The sequence below is a fragment of the Macrotis lagotis genome, chromosome 1, assembly GCF_037893015.1.
Source record: "Macrotis lagotis isolate mMagLag1 chromosome 1, bilby.v1.9.chrom.fasta, whole genome shotgun sequence".
Classification (NCBI taxonomy): Eukaryota; Metazoa; Chordata; class Mammalia; order Peramelemorphia; family Peramelidae; genus Macrotis; species Macrotis lagotis.
In genome coordinates, this window is record NC_133658.1 from 242,581,771 (window position 1) to 242,601,076 (window position 19,306).

The following is a 19,306-nucleotide window of genomic DNA, read 5'->3' on the forward strand; positions in this document are numbered from 1 at the left end:
TTCTGAAATGGGGAAATGGACAACAGGGTGGCAAAGTCTGGCTCAGGGTCATGCACTAAGACCGTGTCTGTGCTTCCAGGATGCAGTGCTCCACAGCTACCGTCTGGTTTTAGCAATGGCCATGGATGAGTCAGTGAGTACTGTGGCTATGACTTAAGCATCCCCAGCATGGCCTCATTGGAGAGCTGTAGCTGGGGGGGGGGGGGGGGGGGGGGTCTCTCAATCTTACTTTCTTTGTTTTTTTGTTTGTTTTTTTACAAGGCAATGGGGTTAAGTGGCTTGCCCAAGGTCACACAGCTAGATAATTAGTATCTGAGGCTGGATTTGAACTCAGGTACTCCTGACTCCAAGGCCGATGCTCTATACACTGTGCCACCTAGCTACCCAATCTTACTCTCTTTCTGAGTTGCTCCCAGAAACTCAGAAGAGACTGGGAGGTAAGAGTTGGAGAGGAGAGTGAATTGAGTCATGTTTGAAGGTGTCCAGAAAGGGCTGGGGGGAGGGAAATGGCTGGGGTGTCTGCCAAGAAGGTGGAGTCTAGAATAGCCTTGGGCCCAGCACATGTTGAACTGAGCCCAGAAGAGAGTAGGAGTAGGAGGGACTGGGAGGGGGGGCATTCCACTGAGACTGGAAGAGGGGAGATATGCTGACTGAGCAAGCCCTGGACTGCCCTGCCTCCCCCCAGCATCTAGGGCTGGGAACACCTGGAGCCCTTCTAACTAACTGTTTGACTTGGGGAAGTGACTTGCCCTTTCTGGCCCTCATTTTCTTTGTCTGGAAAACAAAGGGCTTGAACTAGATGATCTCCAAGTTCCTCAAATTACTTTGCATTTATGTTATATTTGTTCAGTACATGTTTATAATCACATAAGTTGTTTTCCTCTGTGGAATGTAAGTTGCTTGAGGGCAAGGATTGCTTCATTTTTTTTTTCTTTGCAGCTCCAGGGCCTACAACAGTGACTGGCACCAAATAGATACTTAATAAATATTTGGTAATTAAGGACTGACTTTTGCTTGTCCACCTCTGCAAAGACCTCTCTGTGAGGGCTATCACCTCCCAAAAGAATAATAAAAACAACAATAAAATAATAATAAGCATTTATATGGTTTACAAAGTGTTTTGCATGTTATCTCCTTGGATCCTCATGAAAATTATTATCATTCCCATTTTACTGTTGAGGAAACTGAGGCAGAGGGTCTTGCCCAGGATCACACAGCTAGTATCTGAGACAGAATTTAAACTTAGATCTTACTGACTTCAATCCAACTTTCTATCTATTTTGTCACTTAGCAGGAAGAGTGATATCTTTACGCTTATAGAAGGTGATGAAATACTATAGAATAAGGTAGAAAAATGATAAGTGATAGGAATAGAAATGGAGAAGAACGGCCTTCAGGGCTCACCTGCCAGATGTTGTCTGACAAGATGGACCTGGTAAACCTCAGGCCCTAATTAATGGATCACCCCCTTGCCTTTAGCAAGAAGGGCAGGAAGGAAAACTGTGATCTTTTAGCTAAATATTCACCAATTCCTCTGTCCTAGTCAATTCACCATGAATCAGGCAATAAACAGATTTTTTTTTAAAGATTCTACTACATATAAGTCTCCACTACATAGACCCTGCGGATTTTTTTTTTTCTGATCTTGTGAATTGAAAACTGTAAGAAGTTCCTTGGGGAGGAAATTCTTCACTAAAGCAAACCATTGGCATCTTTTTTTAAGGTTTAAGAGGAAGGAAAAAACAAACAAATTTTATTAAACACTCTGCTAAGGGATTTGAAATATTATCTCATTTGATCTTCAGAATAACCTGGGCAGTGGGTACAAACATGATCCCCATTTTAGAGTTGAACAGCCTGAGGTTAAGAGAGTTTCCCAGTGTCACACAACTAGTAAATGGATTTTCTAGGTGAATTTGAATTCAGGTCTTCTTGATTTCAGGCCCAATGTCATCCATTTGTGCTGCCTTGAGACTGAGACACTATGCACTGAGACACTAACATGGCCAAAGCTATGGATTCATCCTTTCTCTGAGCCAACTCATCCAGCTATCTGTGCTCTATGACAATAGCCTAGAACAATAGTCCCTTACCCACATTTTCAAGTGTCTTTTTTACTCACAAAGGAAACAAGGTAGGAACTGAGGTTATTCTACTACCATTATGGCAAAACCCTAAAAGCTTAGCTGGTGGGGTGTCACTAATCTCATCTTTATCTCTGAAGGACCAGATTACATATCTATCTCTATGCAAATACATATTAATTGAGATAGGCTATGTCTGTATGTGTGATTATTGAATTGTGGCTGTGTTTGTGGGAACCTGTATTCAAATGATATGTGTCTAAGTCACTTCCAAAGAGAGGAAAGGTACTTCTGAATGCCAGCTTTGTCACTTAACTATTTGTGTGACCCTTAATGTTTTTGGGTCTCAGTTTCCAAATCTAGAAAATTAGAGGCCTAGATGAGGTGATATCTAAAGTCCCTTTCAGCCCTAAACCCATGGTCTTCAGTTACAATCAGACAATGGAACTAGGTTTTGGAAATTTTAAAGCACTTTTTAAATGTTAACCTTCACCATCATTATCACTAATATCTGTGTACTGTGCATGTATTTATCTATTTTTGAATATTTTCCATGTGTATGTAAGTGTGTGTTCATAATACAACATTATAACGTAGCTTTATCAGTACATAGATTTGCAGGCAGCTTGGGTCAAATAATGCCTTTGGGAATAACAGCTGTATGTAGATACAGTTTGATAGAACAGGATTAGTTATAGGACAGGAGTTTGAACATGATGTGGTAAATGAGTTACTCTCTGAGTCTATGCAAGTGTGCTGATGTACTGAATTTGTTATTATGGGTGAATATATATCTCTGTACATGTACTCTATTTATCCGTCCATGTATAAAAAAATGCCACAAAAAACCCAGAAATAAAACCAACCCTGATTTCTTACCTGAATGATTAAACAGTTTCCATTTATATACTGGGATCATAGATTTAGGGACCTTAGAGATCATCTTGTTCAATCCTCTTATTTGACACAGGAGGAATCAAGAGGTCCCAAGAGATTTCATCTGAAGGCACAAGGACCCATGAATAATAGGTGATAAAGGCAGAATTTGAATGCAGTCCCCCTTGTATTTGCCTTCCTGGGAATAGGTGTACATGGGAATGTAGGGATGAGTGGAGATAAGTATATCTCACTGGAGAAGAGTAAGTCTGTGTATTTATTTTCATATGCTATTTGTTATTAAGACCTGTAGACCCAGTCATGTGTTCTGAGGCAGCTGGATACATGTATTTTGATTTATATAATCTGTGTGTGTGTGTGTGTGTGTGTGTGTGTGTGTGTGTGTGTGTGTGTGTGATCCATAACCCTTCCCCAGGAAGGATTTTTATTTTCTTCTTGGTTTTGCAGAACCATTTTCCCAATTAGTTCAGGTCCCTGGGGCTTTTCTTCCCAACTCCAGGAGTGAGGAAACTTTCTCTGCTGAAGCAGGTGCAGATTGGTGCCTGGTCACCCATTTAGAGTATTATAGTAGGCCTTGGAAAAGGAAAGCAGATTTTACAGGGTGTCACACACACAGTATATATCAGAACTGAGACTGGAACCCAGATTTTTCTGATTACCTGATTGGCTCTCTATCCGTCATTCCACAATACCACATGTTGTAGGTTGTCCTTCATTCTTGAAGAAGACCATAGTATCAGAGATGTGATGTCATGACTTGCAAGTGAATTGAACTTAAGTGAAGGAGGTCTGCCAAAATCACCAGCCTCATTCCCAATAAGATCAGGGGTGAAACAAGGATGTCCATTATCACTACTACTATTCAATATTGTATCAGAAATGTTAGCTTCAGCAATTAGAGAAGAAAAAGAAATTGAAGGAATTAGAATTGGGAAGGAAGAGACAAAATTCTCATTCTTTGCAGATGACATCATGGTATACCTAGAGAATCCCAAAAAGTAATCTAAAAAACTGCTAGAAATAATTAGCAACTTTAGCAAAGTTGCAAGATATATAATAAATCCTCATAAATCCTCAATATTTCTATATGTGACTAGCAAGAAGCAGCAGAAAGAGCTAGAAAGAGAAATTCCATTCAAAGTAACTTTAGACAATATAGAATACTTGGGAGTCTGCCAAGGCAGACTCAGAAACTTTTTGAAAATAATTACAAAACACTTCTCACACAAATAAAATCAGATTTAAATAACTGGGCAAATATCAACTGCTCATGATAGACTGAGCTAATATAATAAAAATGACAATTCTACCAAAATTAAACTACTTGTTTAGTGCCCTACCAATCAAAATTCCAATAAATTACTTTAATGAGTTAGAAAAAATTGTAAGTAAAATTATATGGAGAAATAAAAATTCAAGAATCTCCAGGGACTTAATGAAAAAAAAGTACAAAAGAAGGTGCCTTAGCCCTACCAGATCTAAAATTATTTTATAAAACATCAATCATCAGAACTGTATGGTAATGGCTAAGAAATAGAGTAGTGGATCAATGGAATAGAGTAGGTGCAATAGCTGAAAATGATTATAGTAATTTGCTGTTTGATAAACCCAAAGAGTCCAGCTATTGGGATAAAAACTCTTCCATTAAAAACTTTTGGGAAAATTGGAAGTTAGTATGGAAGAAACTTAGACCAACACCTCACACCCTATACCAAGATAAGATCAAAATGGATACAGAATTTAGACATAAAAAACAATATTATAAGCAAACTAGAAGATCAAGGAGTAGGTTACCTGTCAGATCTATGGAAAGGGAAGCAGTTTATGACCAAGGGAAAGATGGAGGACATCATTAAAAGCAAACTAGATAATTTTGATTACATTAAATTAAAAAGATTTTGCAGAGACAAGAACACTGTAACCAAGATCAAGAAACAATTTTTACAACTAGTATTTCTGACAAAGGACTCATTTCTAACATATACAGAGGACTGTGTCAAATTTTCAAAAAGGCAAGACATTCCCCAAATGACAAATGGTCAGAGGATATGCAAACGCAATTTACAGTTGAGGAAATCAAAGTGATCCATAGCCATATGAAAAATTGCTCTAAATCGCTACTTAGAGAAGTGCAAATTAAAGCATCTCTGAGGTACCACTTCACACCTCTCAGACTGGTCAATATGACCAGAAAGGACAATGATCAGTGTTGGAAGGGATTTGGGAAATATGGGACACTAATACATTGTTGGTAGAGCTGTGAGCTCATCCAACCTTTCTGGAGAGCAATTTGGAATTATGCCCAAAGGGCAACAAAAATGTGCATACCCTTTTACCCAGCAATGAAGAGATTATGAAAAAGGGTAAAAATATCACTTGTACAAAAATATTCATAGCAGCCCTGTTTGTGGTGGCAAAGAGTTGAAAATTAAGTGAATGTCCTTCAACTGGGGAATGGCTTAACAAACTATGGTATATATGTATGTGATGTAACACTATTGTTCTATTAGAAACCAGGAGGGATGGGAATTCAGGAAGGCCCGGAGGGATTTGCATGAACAGATGCTGAGCGAGATGAGCAAAACCAGAAGAACATTGTATACTCTAAGAGCAACATGGGGGTGATGTTTAACCTTAATGGACTTGCTCATTCCATCAGGGCAACAATCAGGGACAATTTTGGGGTATCTACGATGGAGAATACCATCTGTATCTGGAGAAAGAATTATGGAGTTTGAACAAAGACCAAAAACCCATTATCTAAATATGTAATTTTGCTATCTCTTATACTTTATGATTCTTCCTTAAGGATATGATTTTTCTCTCATCGCATTCAACTTAGATCAATGTATACCATGGAAACAATGTAAAGACTAACAGACTGCCTTCTGTGGGGAAGTGGGAAGCAAAATTAGGGGAAAAAATTATAAAATTCAAAATAAATAAAATCTTTCTTAAAAAAATAATTATTTAGCTCTGTGACCTTGGGTAAGTCACTTAACCCCATTGCTTTGCTAAAACTAAATAAATAAATTAATTTAAAAAAAAAACACAGTCACCAGCCTCACGTTCTTCTCTAGAGCCATCTGGGTCCAGTGGCCAGATATGGATCAGGATGACTAGAAATGATCCTTATGCAGTGGGAAACTTTCACCTTTTTCAAGCTAAGGTCTTTAACAGGTCTCAGTTTGACTGAAGCAATGCAATTAAGGTTAGATAAGAAAGAAATAAGGCAGAGAATGATGAACAATTTGAAGTCTGGGGAAGTTAAGTGACTTGCCCAAGATGACTCAAATATAAGAAAAAAGTGCTTTTAACTTGATGCTTAGTGTCCTCCCACTTCCTAAGAGCTCTGTTTTTTGCTCTCATAAATTCAGGCTTTGTGGCATTTCAGTCTCTCTCAGCCCTGCTCTGAAAAACAAAACTCATTTGACCCTCCTTTTATAACTTAATTCTTTAAATTCTCTGAACCTACAGTCTTAATTTTCTTATCTTTTTATTTGCTGTTCTCCCACCTTCTTGTCTATTTATTCAGGATCACACAGCTAGAAAAGGTCTGAGGTCAAATTTGAACTAAGAATCTTATTACTCTTAAGACAGGTGCTCTATTCATTGTGCCACCTAGCTGCATTCCCCTACCTCCTTTAATGTGGGTGCTGCTCTCATCACTCAGTCGAGACTGTTCTCTCTAAAATCATCCAGTCAAATCCAGCAGTATTTCACAGGATTTTTGATTTTGAAAGAATATAGCTCAACCCCCTCATCTTTTCTCCTACGGAAACTAAGTCCTAGAGATAAGTGATATGCATGGATGATTGAGTTCCAGATCTAGGTTTTGTACCTGGGACCTCTGACTCCAGAAGGAAGTCTTTCAATTCTAATCTGTAAGCATTTATTTTTTAAAATAAAATGTATTGGTTTATTTTGTTTTTAAACTGACTAAATTTCCTCTGTATCCTTCTCCTATTTTCAGAACCATCCTTATAACAGTATTTTAAAAAATGTTTTTATTTGTTTTTCCAATAACATGCAAGATTTTGAGTTTTGCATTTTTTCCCTCCCTTCCTTCCCCGCTCCCCTGACAGAAAGCTATCTAATATAGGCTCTACATGTGTAATTATGCTAAACATAGATTCATAGTAATCATTCTGTGAAAGAAGACTCAAATCCAAACAGCAGAAAAAATTAGAGAAAAATGACATAATTCATAAAACAATGTTTTAAAATTGAAGATAGTAAGTTTTGGTCTGCATTTAAACTCCATAGTTCCCTCTCTGTTTATGGATAGTATTTTCCATCACAAATCTTTTAGAATTGTCTTTGATTATTGTACTGCTAAAATGAACAAGTCCATCATTGTTGATCATCACCCAATGTTGTTATTAGTGTATATACTGTTTTTCTGGTTCTAACCAAGTTTTTTTTTAACTAAGCATTTTTAAGCTTCTCCTTTGTACTTACTATGGTTACAGTCACTATGCTAAGTAGTAGGCATAGATACAAAAACAAAAAGTTTTCTGCTTTTCAAAAGCCTAAATTCCTAATTTCCCTCTTACTGTTGAGGATACCACTAACCCCACCACTAGTCACTCAGGCTGGAAACCTTGGAATCATCCTTAGCTCCTCACTATGTCTCACCCCTCATACCCAATCTGTTGCAAGACCTGTCCATTTTACCTTCAAAACATCTCTTGCTTATACGCCTCTTTTCTCTGCTCTGATGCCGCCATTACCCTGATTCACTCCATCACATATGACTATTGCAATAATCTGCTAGTTGATCTGTCTGCCACAAATCTCTCCCCAGTAAATCTCCATGCAAATGATCTTCCTAAAGGTCTGATAATGTCATTCACCTACACACACACACACACACACACACACACACACACACACACACACACAGACACACAGACACACACACACACACACACACACACACACACACACACACACACACAGAGTGATTCTGTCTCTCTCTGGCTGTCTCTGTCTCTGTCTCTCTCTCTCTGTCTGTCTCTCTCTCTCTCCCCACTCCCCTCTGGTGATTCCCTATCACCTCTAGCATCAAATAAAAACCCCTCTAGAGGTGGCTAAGTGGCACAGTGGATAGAGCACTGGCCTTGGAATCAGTAGTACCTGGGTTCAAATCCGACCTTGGACACTTAATAATTACCTAGCTGTGTGGCCTTGGGCAAGCCACATAACCCCATTGCCTTGCAAAAATCTAAAAAAAAACCCAACCCTCTATTTGGTGTTTGAGGTCCTTTATAATATGCTTCCCCTCTCCTTCTTATACCACAGTAGAAAGAGCGACTGGTCTTGGAGTCAGGACAATAGGGGTTCAAATCAAGCCTGAGACACTTACTAACTGTGTGACCCTAGGCAAGTCACTTAATCCTGAAAGCCTCATGTCCAGAGCCATCTCCTGTCGTCCTGATCCATATCTGGCCACTAGACACAGATGATTCTAGAGGAGAAAGTGAGGCTGGTGACAGTAACAGAGTTCTCTCACTCAAATCCAATTAATTTACTTGTCATGGCATCACCTCCCTGATGTTCTGGTCTTCTTTGAGAACAAAGGACAACCATTATTATTGCACCCTCCTTTTCCATATACCCTGCACCCAGTGACACCAAACTCCTGTTCCTCCCTCAAAATCCATCTCCCAACTCTGTCCCTCTTTCCTGGAATGCTCTCATTCCTCATTTCTGCCTACTGACTTCCTTTAAGTACTGCCATCTTCTATAGGAAGCTTTTCCCAGTCCTCTTTCATTGTAGTGACTTCCCACTGTGGATTATCTGCAGTTTGTCCTGCATATAGCTAGTTTGGAGTTGTTACACATCATTTCCTTTATTTGACTGTGAGCCCCTTGAAGGCAAGGGACTGTCTTTTTACTAATATAGTAAGTGCTTAATAAATGTTTGTTGACTGATTGACATTCTAAAGGGAGAAGCAACAAGGAAATCCAAAGTATTTGGGGCAGGGGGAGCAATAGCAACTGGGTACATTAAGAAAGGCTTCATGGGGGCAGTTAAGTGGCACAGACCTGAGTTCAAATCCAACCTCAGAAACTTAATATAAAATTACCTGTGTGACCTTGGACAAGTCACTTAATCCCATTGCCTTACAGAGAAAAAAAAAGAAAGACTTCATATAGGAAATAGCATATAAGCTGAGCTTTGAAGGAAATAAGAGATTTTAAGAAGTGGAGAGTTGGAGGGAGTTCATTTCAGATATGGGGGTCAGCCTGCAATAGCAAAGAGATGAGAGCTGGAATGTCATGAGCAGAAAGCAAAGCTGGAAAGTAGAGATCATGAAGGAGAGTGATGAGTAAGATGATTTGGAGCCAGGTTGTGAAAGGCTTTAAATGTCAGAGGAGTGTCTATTTTATCCAGAGGGAATAGGCAACCCCTGGAGCTTTTTGGCCCAGAAGCCCTATTTCTATTTCCATAATCTCCATTGTTATCACTAATGATGAGCCAAGGTTAGTGTTTGGTGCCTGCATGAGTCAAAGTTGCCTTGTGGAATGGTTTATGGCCAGCCAGTGGGTGTTAAATGAGGCTGGTAGCTGGGAGCAGAAAGGTCTTCCAAGTCATCTTTTCAGAGTTTTGCTTTGGGCCTCCCACATCTTACCTGAGCAACTTCTGTTTGTGCCCACAGGAGGAAGAAGAGCTGGAGGAGTCAAGGGGCAAGGAGGAGCGACAAGATTCCAGCACTCCCATGAGGAAGGTGGGACGGCCTGGCCGGAAGAGGAAGCACCCACTGGTGAGTATCCCTGAACTGGGTCAAGCCCTGGGAGCTCCGGTGTGAAAACAGAGTTAAAACAAGCTCGAGGAGTCCCTGTTTGATATGTCACCCTGGCATATGTGTTCTGGAGGAAATTGAGCAAAAAAAGTCCAAGAAGAGAGGGCTGGCACAGGACAGAGAGTTAGAAAAGTTGGCAGACTAGGTCTACAGACTTTGGAGATATCCAATTAAACAGCCTCAGACCAAACAGGGGAGGTCACCTTCTTTTCTATTTTTCATGGATATCCTTGCATGGAGGGTTCTCATTCTTCCCTGTAGTGCTTTATAGAAGCCTTTCAGGTACCACCACATCCATATCCAGGACCTTTTCAGATCTCCTCTCCTCTCCTTTCATCCAAGTCTTTCATGTTCTTTCTCTTCAAACTACCTGCTATAAGAGATGATGATGAGGAGGAGGATGAGGATGAGGATGAGGATGATGATGCTTGTCCTTCATTCTCAAAGAAGATCAAAATATCAAGGAGGTGATACCATGACAAGCATATAAATTAGATTTGAATGAGGGAGGTGTGCTGGAAAGGGCAGCTAGGTAGCACAGTGGAAGGAGCCTTGGAGTTAGGAATTCAGGAGTTTGAATCCAACTTCAGGCACTTACTATCTGTGTGACCTTGGGCAAGTCACTTACCCCAATTATCTCACATCCAGGGTTCTCAAGTCATCCTGAGTCATATTTGGCCACTGGAGGAGAAAGTGAGACAGGTGACTTAGCACAGCACCCCTCACTCAAATTCAATCCTTGTGCTTGTCATGGCCTCAATTCCCCTGATGTCATGGTCTTCTTCAAGAATGAAGGACAAGGGGCGGCTAGGTGGTGCAGTGGATGGAGCACCGGCCCTGGAGTCAGGAGTCCCTGAGTTAAAATTTGGCCTCAGACACTTAATAATTACCTAGCTGTGTGGCCTTGGGCAAGCCACTTAACCTAAAAAAAAAAAAAATGAAGGACAAGCATCATCATCATCACCACCTGCTATAAAAGCCTTTTCCTGATCCGTTCCACCGACTGCTAGTGCCCTTAAATGTGATGACTTGGTATTTATTCCCTTTCTACTTATTCCCTTTCTATTTATTCTGTGCATATAAATGTACATTTACCTGTAATATAGGTATATATATATATATATATTTATAATTTATTGTTTTCTTTAGAATGAGAGCTCTCTGGGAGGAGACATTATTTCATTCACATATTAATTTCCCCAACCTAGCTTGAGTATGTGCTTGAATAAATGCTTGCGGATCGATTAATTGATTGCATCTGCTTAGAACTTAACCAAATACTTTTACTTCTATTATGTTTGAGCTTCACAAGGATTCTTTAAGGAAGTAATGGTAGGTTTTAGTCTAGTTTTATAGATGAGGAAAGCAAAGTTCTTGAAAGCAAAATGAGATCAATTAACTCAAGATAATATGACTAGTAAATGGTGGAGACAAGAAAAGAACCCAGGACTTCTACCCCATCAATCATTCAATCAACAGGCATTTTCAAGGGCCTACTATGTGCCAGAAACTAGAGATAATAATACAAAGAATGAAACAATTCTTACATTGAATAACAGGTGTTGGACTAGTCACTACCTTCTGTTTACTCAATTTAAAATGAGTGTGATTCAATTTTTTTAAGTCATGTCTATGTTCTCATTTTGATTATTGGGGTATAGCCCAAGTATAGTTGGCTCTACTGCCATCAATGAAGAGATTAGATCATTGAAGACATTTTGTGAAATCTATAAATTTTGTAATTGCTTATTTTCCTTTCAATTGAATATATATAATTTTATTTGTATACTCTGGGGGAAATATAAAAATAAAGTGAGTAGAATGGCCTAGGTGATTTTGAAGGGTCCCTTCCACTCTAAATATGATCATGCAAGAAGAGTGTATTTCAGCCTTTGGGAGGTATCCATTGTCCTAGAGTGGGAGTTGTGTTCATCTCCTTTTTTTTTTTAACAGATGTAGAACATGAGGTACCTGCCACCTCACGGGGTACTGGTTAGACCATGTAGAATTCCAAGGAACTGACCTATCAGTAAAGCTAAAATGGAACAGGTACCAGTTTCTTCCAGGGTCAGATAAGGCAGCAGTACATTTTCTTGAAGTCAGACTGACCTTGGAGTCAAAAAACTCACATCCAGATCCTGACTCTACAATTGTCCAGATCTTGAACAAGTGATTTCCCTTTTCTAGGCAGCAAATGTAAATTTGTAAAATGTGAGCAATCCCCCTTTAAAGTAAAAACTCTTTGAGGACAGGTAATGTTTTTGCCTTTCTTTGTGACCCCAACTCTTAGCACATTTCCAAGCACAAAACAAGCTTTAAATAAATGCTTTTTAGCTGACTGCCTGAGGGAATTGAGTTAGATTAATTCTAAGTCTCTTTTCTGCTCTGACATTCTATGCAATAAAAAGAATTCTGGCCAGGAGCTTCATGTCTAGGTCATGGACCATAGATCTAGAAATTAAAAATGCCTTTCTTCTGGATAGATTAGATTTCTGATCCAATGCTCTTATTTTACAAAAATTGAGACCCAGAGAGAAGTGACTTGCCCAAGACCACTCAGGGTGCTAGCCCAAGTCTTCTGACTCCAAATCCAACACTTTATTTTTTATTGAACCACGCCTTAGTTTCACGACAGAGGATGTTTGGAAAGTCCCAACAATGATGGCAGTTCTCCAGTAGTACAGTCAAGATACATCCCAAATTTTTGGAGCATAACTTCCCTGGATTACAGTCCCTACCCACTTGCCCATCTCATGCCTTGCAAGTCTTGTCCACATCCGTTTCTAACTTTGCTCCAAGGGGTCCATGCATTATGCTAGACACCTTCCTTGCTTTCTCTTGGATAGCTTGTGATTTAGGAGGGAACACCCAAATGGATGAGATCATAGATGCATTTTAAAATTCTTTTTTAATCTTCCTGGGGCTGTATTTAAAGACAGAACATAAGGGGCGGCTAGGTGGCGCAGTGGATAAAGCACCAGCCTTGGAGTCAGGAGTACCCGGGTTCAAATCCGGTCTCAGACACTTAATAATGACCTAGCTGTGTGGCCTTGGGCAAGCCACTTAACCCCATTTGCCTGGAAAAAAAACCCTAAAAAAAACCCTAAAACTAAAGACAGAAAGTTAGGTTTCCAAGCTATAATAAATGTGTATGTGTGTGTTTACATCCACTGGGTGGAAAGTTGGGGAATTATCCCATGACCCCAAAGCTAGAAGAGAGGAAGCATGTATGATTTCTGGTATCTGGATTGAAATGCGAAAAGAAAAAAGACAAAAGGAGCTTTGGTTTACCAATAAGAGAGGATAGGAAGATTAGGGCTGAGTGTTCTAGCTTGATGACATTCCCATAGATTAAAATGGGAGGGGAAAGGGAAAATAATTTCCTTTAAGTGTCTAATGAGAGCTTGTTTCATGTGGGGATAATATTATTGTGCTTTTATTGTGTAAAAAATTATAATAATAAAGAAAAAGGAGTCATCAGAAAGAGCACTTTAAATTATCTGCCTGAATAAGATGTCTGAAGGATTCTGGCCTTAGAAGGCCAAGCTGCCTTTGTTAATTTTTTCCCTCCTGCTCTGACTATCCCTACCTATGTCAGCAACAGTGACGCCATAGCATCTGACTTTGCTGGAGGGAACTAAGGCAGGAGGGGGGAGATCAGCAGGGAAGAGAGGATGTCTCAGCTGAAGAATTGTGCAGAGAAGCCATCATCTGACCTGGGAAGCTGAGAAACTGCATGTCCACAACTAAGGAAATGAAGTTTTGGGGTTTGTTTGTTTTTTAAGTTTTATTGATACCTTTTGTTTTTCTATCTTGGTAATTTATGGGAATATACTTCCCCTACCCAAGTTTCTCCCCTTTCTTATATCAAAGAAAAACAATTAAGTAAAAACACCCAATACAATACCACATCCTGACCTGTTACTTACCTGTCCCTCTGCTGTAGGGAGAGAGATATAACATATATCATTTACCTGTTTTATGTACCTTTGCTGGTTTTTTCACTACTATAAACTCAACTATCTTTTGCTGATCATTTTGTTTACATTTATATAGTCATTGTGTATGTTGTCCTGATTCTTCTTATTCCTCTCTTCACCAATTCATATGTATTTTCCCACATTTCTTTCCCACATTTCTTTCATATTTGTTCTTTCTTTCTTTTTTTAGGTTTTTGCAAGGCAATAGGGTTAAATGGCTTGCCCAAGGCCACACAACTAGGTAATTATTAAGTGTCTGAGGCTGGATTTGAACTCCTGATTCCAGAGCCAGTACTCTATCCACTGTGCCACCTAGCTGCCCCCCATATTTGTTCTTACTGCAGAATTATATTCATGACATTCACATATTTAAAAGTTTTTGTTCCATTGTCTAATGGATAGGCTCCATTTTCTTAGTCCCTTCAAATAACACCAAGTTCCAGTAAATACCACCATATTCAGGATAGCATATTTATGAAAAAAAAATAGTGAAGTCAAATCCTGAGGTACTAAGGACCATAATGATCTCAGCAATCAAGTAAGGTCATGACAATCTCACATTTATTATGATTATTTAGTATTTTAAGATAGACAAAGCATTCATTTTCCAGAGCAACCTGGGAGGTAAGTAATATCAATATTGTCACACATACCCCCTTTTACACCCAGAGAGTGAAGTGCTTTGCCCAGTTCACACTGCTAATACATATCAAAGCTGAGATTCAAAAGCAGGTCTAATGGACTCATAAGACTTAGAAATGGAAGAGACCTTTGAGGTCATCTAGACCAATATCATTTTATAGATGAGAAAACTGAGAATCAAGTGGTTAAGGGGATTTACCCAGTGTCACATAACTAGAAAATGGCAGAGTAGAGATGAGAAAATATACCTCCCTCCCTTGTTCATGGAATTGGAGCATCACATAGAATAAATGTTGGACTAGGTGTGTTAGTTAGTTTTTTGTAATTCCTCCTCTTTATTTTTTCTTCTTTGTAACTAGGGATGGTAGGGTAGGGTGAGGGGAGGAAGGGGAAGGGATATGAACTTACTTAGTTGGTTCTCTTTCCATTGAACTATACTCCTTGATTTTTTCTTTTCTGTTCCTCCCCCTCTTTCTTCCCCTACTACCACCACCACCACTACTACTACCACATTTTATATATATATATATATATATATATATATATATATATATATATATATATATATATGTAGAGAGAGAGAGAGAGAGAGAGAGAGAGAGAGAGAGAGAGAGAGAGAGAGAGTCACTTATTACATGCTACTGAAATCTCAGGAGAGGAATCACATCAGAACTAAGTATACAACTTGCTTAGAATCAGAGGGAAGTTTTCTCTAGGGGAAAAGGAAGAAATGAGACTTGAGAGTATCTCTTATATGTTTATTCATAGGCAAGAATTAACCATCTTTTAGCCAAAGGAAGAACCTGGGAATCTTGAATTTGAGATTGAGACTCTTTTTTTTTTTTTTAAAGAGAGATTGGCAGAGGGGCGGCTAGGTGGCACAGTGGATAGAACACCGACCCTGGAGCAAGGAGTACCTGAGTTTAAATCCAGCCTCAGACACTTAATAATTACCTAGCTGTGTGGCCTTGGGCAAGCCACTTAACCCCATTTGCCTTGCAAAAAAAAAAGAGAGAGAGAGAGAGAGAGAGAGAGAGAGAAATTGGCAGCAGATTGCTAGATTATATCCTTAGGACATTGATCCTCTTGAGTGAGACCCTTCCCCAGTCAATTATCAATAACTTGGTCATAGTAGTTTCAGATAACTTACAGTTAAGGCTGGATCCATCTCCTAGAGGGAGTTAAGCTTCATCCCTCTTAAGACTTTACCCTAATCCCACTTCTTACTATATACATCAAAGAGGTTTAAAGGAAAAAAAAGACTCCTTCCATATGCATAGTACAATTTTTTTTGCACTAGCAAAGAACTGATAACAAAGGAGAAATTCATTGATTGAAGAAAAACTAAACAATATGTGTTACATAAATGGGATGAAATAATTTTGCACCATTAGAAACAACGAATACAAAGACTTCAGCAAAGCATAGGAAGACTTATTTGAATTGTGATCTAAAATAAGGGTAGTAGAACAAGGAAAATATGATTACAGCCATGAAAATGGAAAGATTTAAAAAAACACACCTGAAAATAGATAAATTGAGACTAAAACGACCAAGCCCTGACCCCAAAGTAGAGATGAGAAAATATACGTCCCTCCCTTGTTCATGGAATTGGAGCATCACATAGAATAAATGTTGGACTAGGTGTGTTAGTGAGTTTTTTGTAATTCCTCCTCTTTATTTTTTCTTCTTTGTAACTAGGGATGGTAGGGTAGGGTGAGGGGAGGAAGGGGAAGGGATATATCTGGAAATAAAGGCAATGGAGAGAGAGAGAGAGAGAGAGAGAGAGAGAGAGAGAGAGAGAGAGAGAGAGAGAGAGAGAGAGAGAATGGAGGGAGGGAGGGAGGGAGAGATCTATTAAAGTAATGTTTTTGAATATCAGGCTGTGATCACCGGAGCCTCAAAGAATTGAGTGACACTTCCCACACACCCTTGCTGTTCCCTAGTGAACAACTTGCTTAGAATCAGAGGGAAGCTTTCTCCCTATATAAGGACCAGAAACTAAAAAGATTCTTTGCTCTACCACTCCAGCTGAGAAAAGGTGTTAGACTAGAGCTCTCTAGCTGTTTTATTAAACTCACTATTAGTGAAGCAAGAGGAATAGAGATAACAGAATAATTTTAGTCTCTTCTCAAGATTTGGAAGGGCTGAAGTGACCCCTAAGCCCGAGAGATGATGGATGGGTTTAGTATCATAGAAATGGAAGAAAAAAGTATGTAAAGAATGGAACATGGATTTAGGTTATCAAATTAATTCAACTCAATAGATTCAATGAAGTTCCTACTCTATACTACATACTATAATACAGACTAGGGAGTCCAAGAAAGAACAAAAAAGAGTCATTATGCCATGGTGGATAGGGCATTGGACTTGGATTCAAATCTCTCTGCTATATGATTTTGGGAAGTCATCTAATATCTTTGGGTATTAGTTCCTGGTGTCAGTTCTAATTAGGGTATTGGACTTCATGAAGGGTTCTTAACCTGAGATCTAGGAACTTTTAGGAAAAAAATTTTGATAATAATATTTCAATATAAATAGTTTCCTTTGTAATACTATGTATTTTATGCATTTAAAAACATTCTTGGAGGAAGGGGCATGTAGGCTTAACCAACCTGCCCAAAGGGGTCATAACACAAAATTGTACACATTTATCTTTTATGTCTCTTCCATCTCTTAAATATTCTTTGATCTTATACCATAAATGTTGAATATATAAGTGTATTTTAGGAATAAATGGGGGCCTGATTGGAGTGGCATTATCTAGGAGAATAATTGGGGCCTGATTGATGTAACATTATCTAGCAGGGGATAGGGGCAATGGAAAATAAATTAATTCAGACCACCAGTGTCTTGGAGAACTGTCTATAGAGTTTAGGAAAAGAGTGGGGAACACTCCTAGAGATTGAACCTTCTGAATCTCAAGGTTGAGGGCAGGTTAGCAGGCAAGGCCTATGTCCTTCTGGTAGCTATAGCCACCTCAAACTAAATACTATCCATGAGAGCACAAAGCACTTCAGGGGAAGCAATGTGGAGAGTCTCATGGTTGTTAAGAGGCAATAGGGTGAGGGTAGCATTGGTTCAATGGTTAGAGGACCTGGGTTCAGATCCCATCTCTGATGCTTATAATCTATGTGGCAAACCACAGCCTCTCTGGGCTTCAGTTTCCTCATCTGTATAATAAGGGATTCTCTAAATGTCTTCTAAGACCCCTTTAGATCTTAAATCTATGACTCTAAGATAAGTATGGGTACTACATAGAAGCCTTCTTTTCCTCCTGTTTGTAGTCTGGGCCATGGGAAGAATTAACACATTAGAATGTGTATCATCTAGTGGTTCTAAGTCTGAGAGCAAGGGAGAGAGGAAGAAGCAATGAGAACCTATCATAAATATCTAAGTAATGTAAACAAGAAAGGACCTGTAGGAAATGAAAAGAAAAAGGCTATTGCTTGTCTGATCCATTGATCGATAAACATGTATGAAATGCTGATGTGTGATAGGCATGGTGCAAAGTACTGGGAATAAATACAAAGACTGAAATGAAATAATTCCAACCCTTGGGCATCTTCCCTTATATAGAAGAGACAGGAACACACACACACACACACACACACACACACACACATACATATATGTATACATAATATAAACTCTAAAATAAATGCAAGGTGGCAATTGGGAAGAGGTGCTAGTAGCAGGTGGAGGTGGGGATCAAAAAAGGTCTCTCAAAAAAGATGTCACTTGAGCTGAAGTTTAAAGGAAATTAGATATTCTAAGGGGGAGAGTTAAGGAGGGAGTTTATTCTAGGTTTGAGGAGCAGCCTGACTGTGTAAAGACTCAAAGATGGAAGAAGGAATGTCATCTACAGTGATCATTAAAAATACATTTGTCTTGATTGAAGAGTTTAGAAAAGAAAATTATATTTAATCAGGATATAAGTTGAGACCAAATCATGAAATCCTTTAAATGCCAAAGAGAGGAGTTAGAATTTGATCCTAGAGGTAATTGGGAGGCACTAGAGTACATGGGAATAAAGATTGAAGGCCATAATGTGAACAGAACAGTATTAGAGACAACTACCATGCTTCCTGTTCTATGGTGACACTTACACTGAATTCTCTCCTCTCTTTCTCAGCTATTTCCATCTAATCAGTCCCCAAAGTCTGTTGACTTTTTCTTCTCGATGGCCTTCTGTGAGAGTTATTGTGGTATAATGAATAATGAATTGACCTTGAAGCCAGAAAGATCTAGGAACAGGTGTTGGCTCTGACCCACACTGTATGATCCTAGACAAGTCACTAATACTCAGTTTTAGATTCAACCCTCTAAGACTATAAAATGTATCTAAGATGCCAGTCTTTATTGGAAGAGGTACTTCTTTCCATTCCCACTTGCCACTACTTTGGTCTAGGTTGATCTAGGTCATCGCAACAGCCTCTGTGATGCTAGTGTCTCCCCAGTTCAGACTGTCTTTCAACTACCATTAGGTTATTCTTTTGAAAACACTACTTTGATCACATTACTTCTCTTTCCAACAAACTTCAGTGGCTCCCTATGTCTTTAAAGTAGAGTGTGATAAATCAATCAACAAACATTTCTTAAGCGTATGCCATTATCCCAGGCATTGGAGATACAAATCAAAAGTAAGGTAGTTCCTGCCCTGAGAAAGCTCTTTTCCTTGATTCCAAATCTCTCATCCTGGGAGTCAGACTTCCATGAAAAAAACTCACTCTGCCTCTCACTTTAACTATTCCTCCAGTGCAAAAACTATTCCCCAGTGCAAAAACCCCCTGCCTTAGCCATTCTTGTCTACTCTTGCCTCTCCCCTGTCTCTTTGATCATGCTATTTTCCACCCTGGAATCTCCAAGTCAGATCTGCCCAAACCCCAAGGTT

General features: G+C 39.1%; 1 protein-coding gene across 1 annotated transcript in view; it reads left to right on the forward strand.

The window, feature by feature from the left end:
* The window catches only part of DNMT3A (DNA methyltransferase 3 alpha), a 166,715-nt gene that overhangs the window by 58,225 nt on the left and 89,184 nt on the right, over positions 1–19,306 (forward strand). The window contains exon 3 of the mRNA XM_074209960.1: positions 9,647–9,751. Coding sequence (XP_074066061.1) covers positions 9,647–9,751 — 105 coding nt within the window. The remainder of the gene's footprint in view (positions 1–9,646; positions 9,752–19,306) is intronic.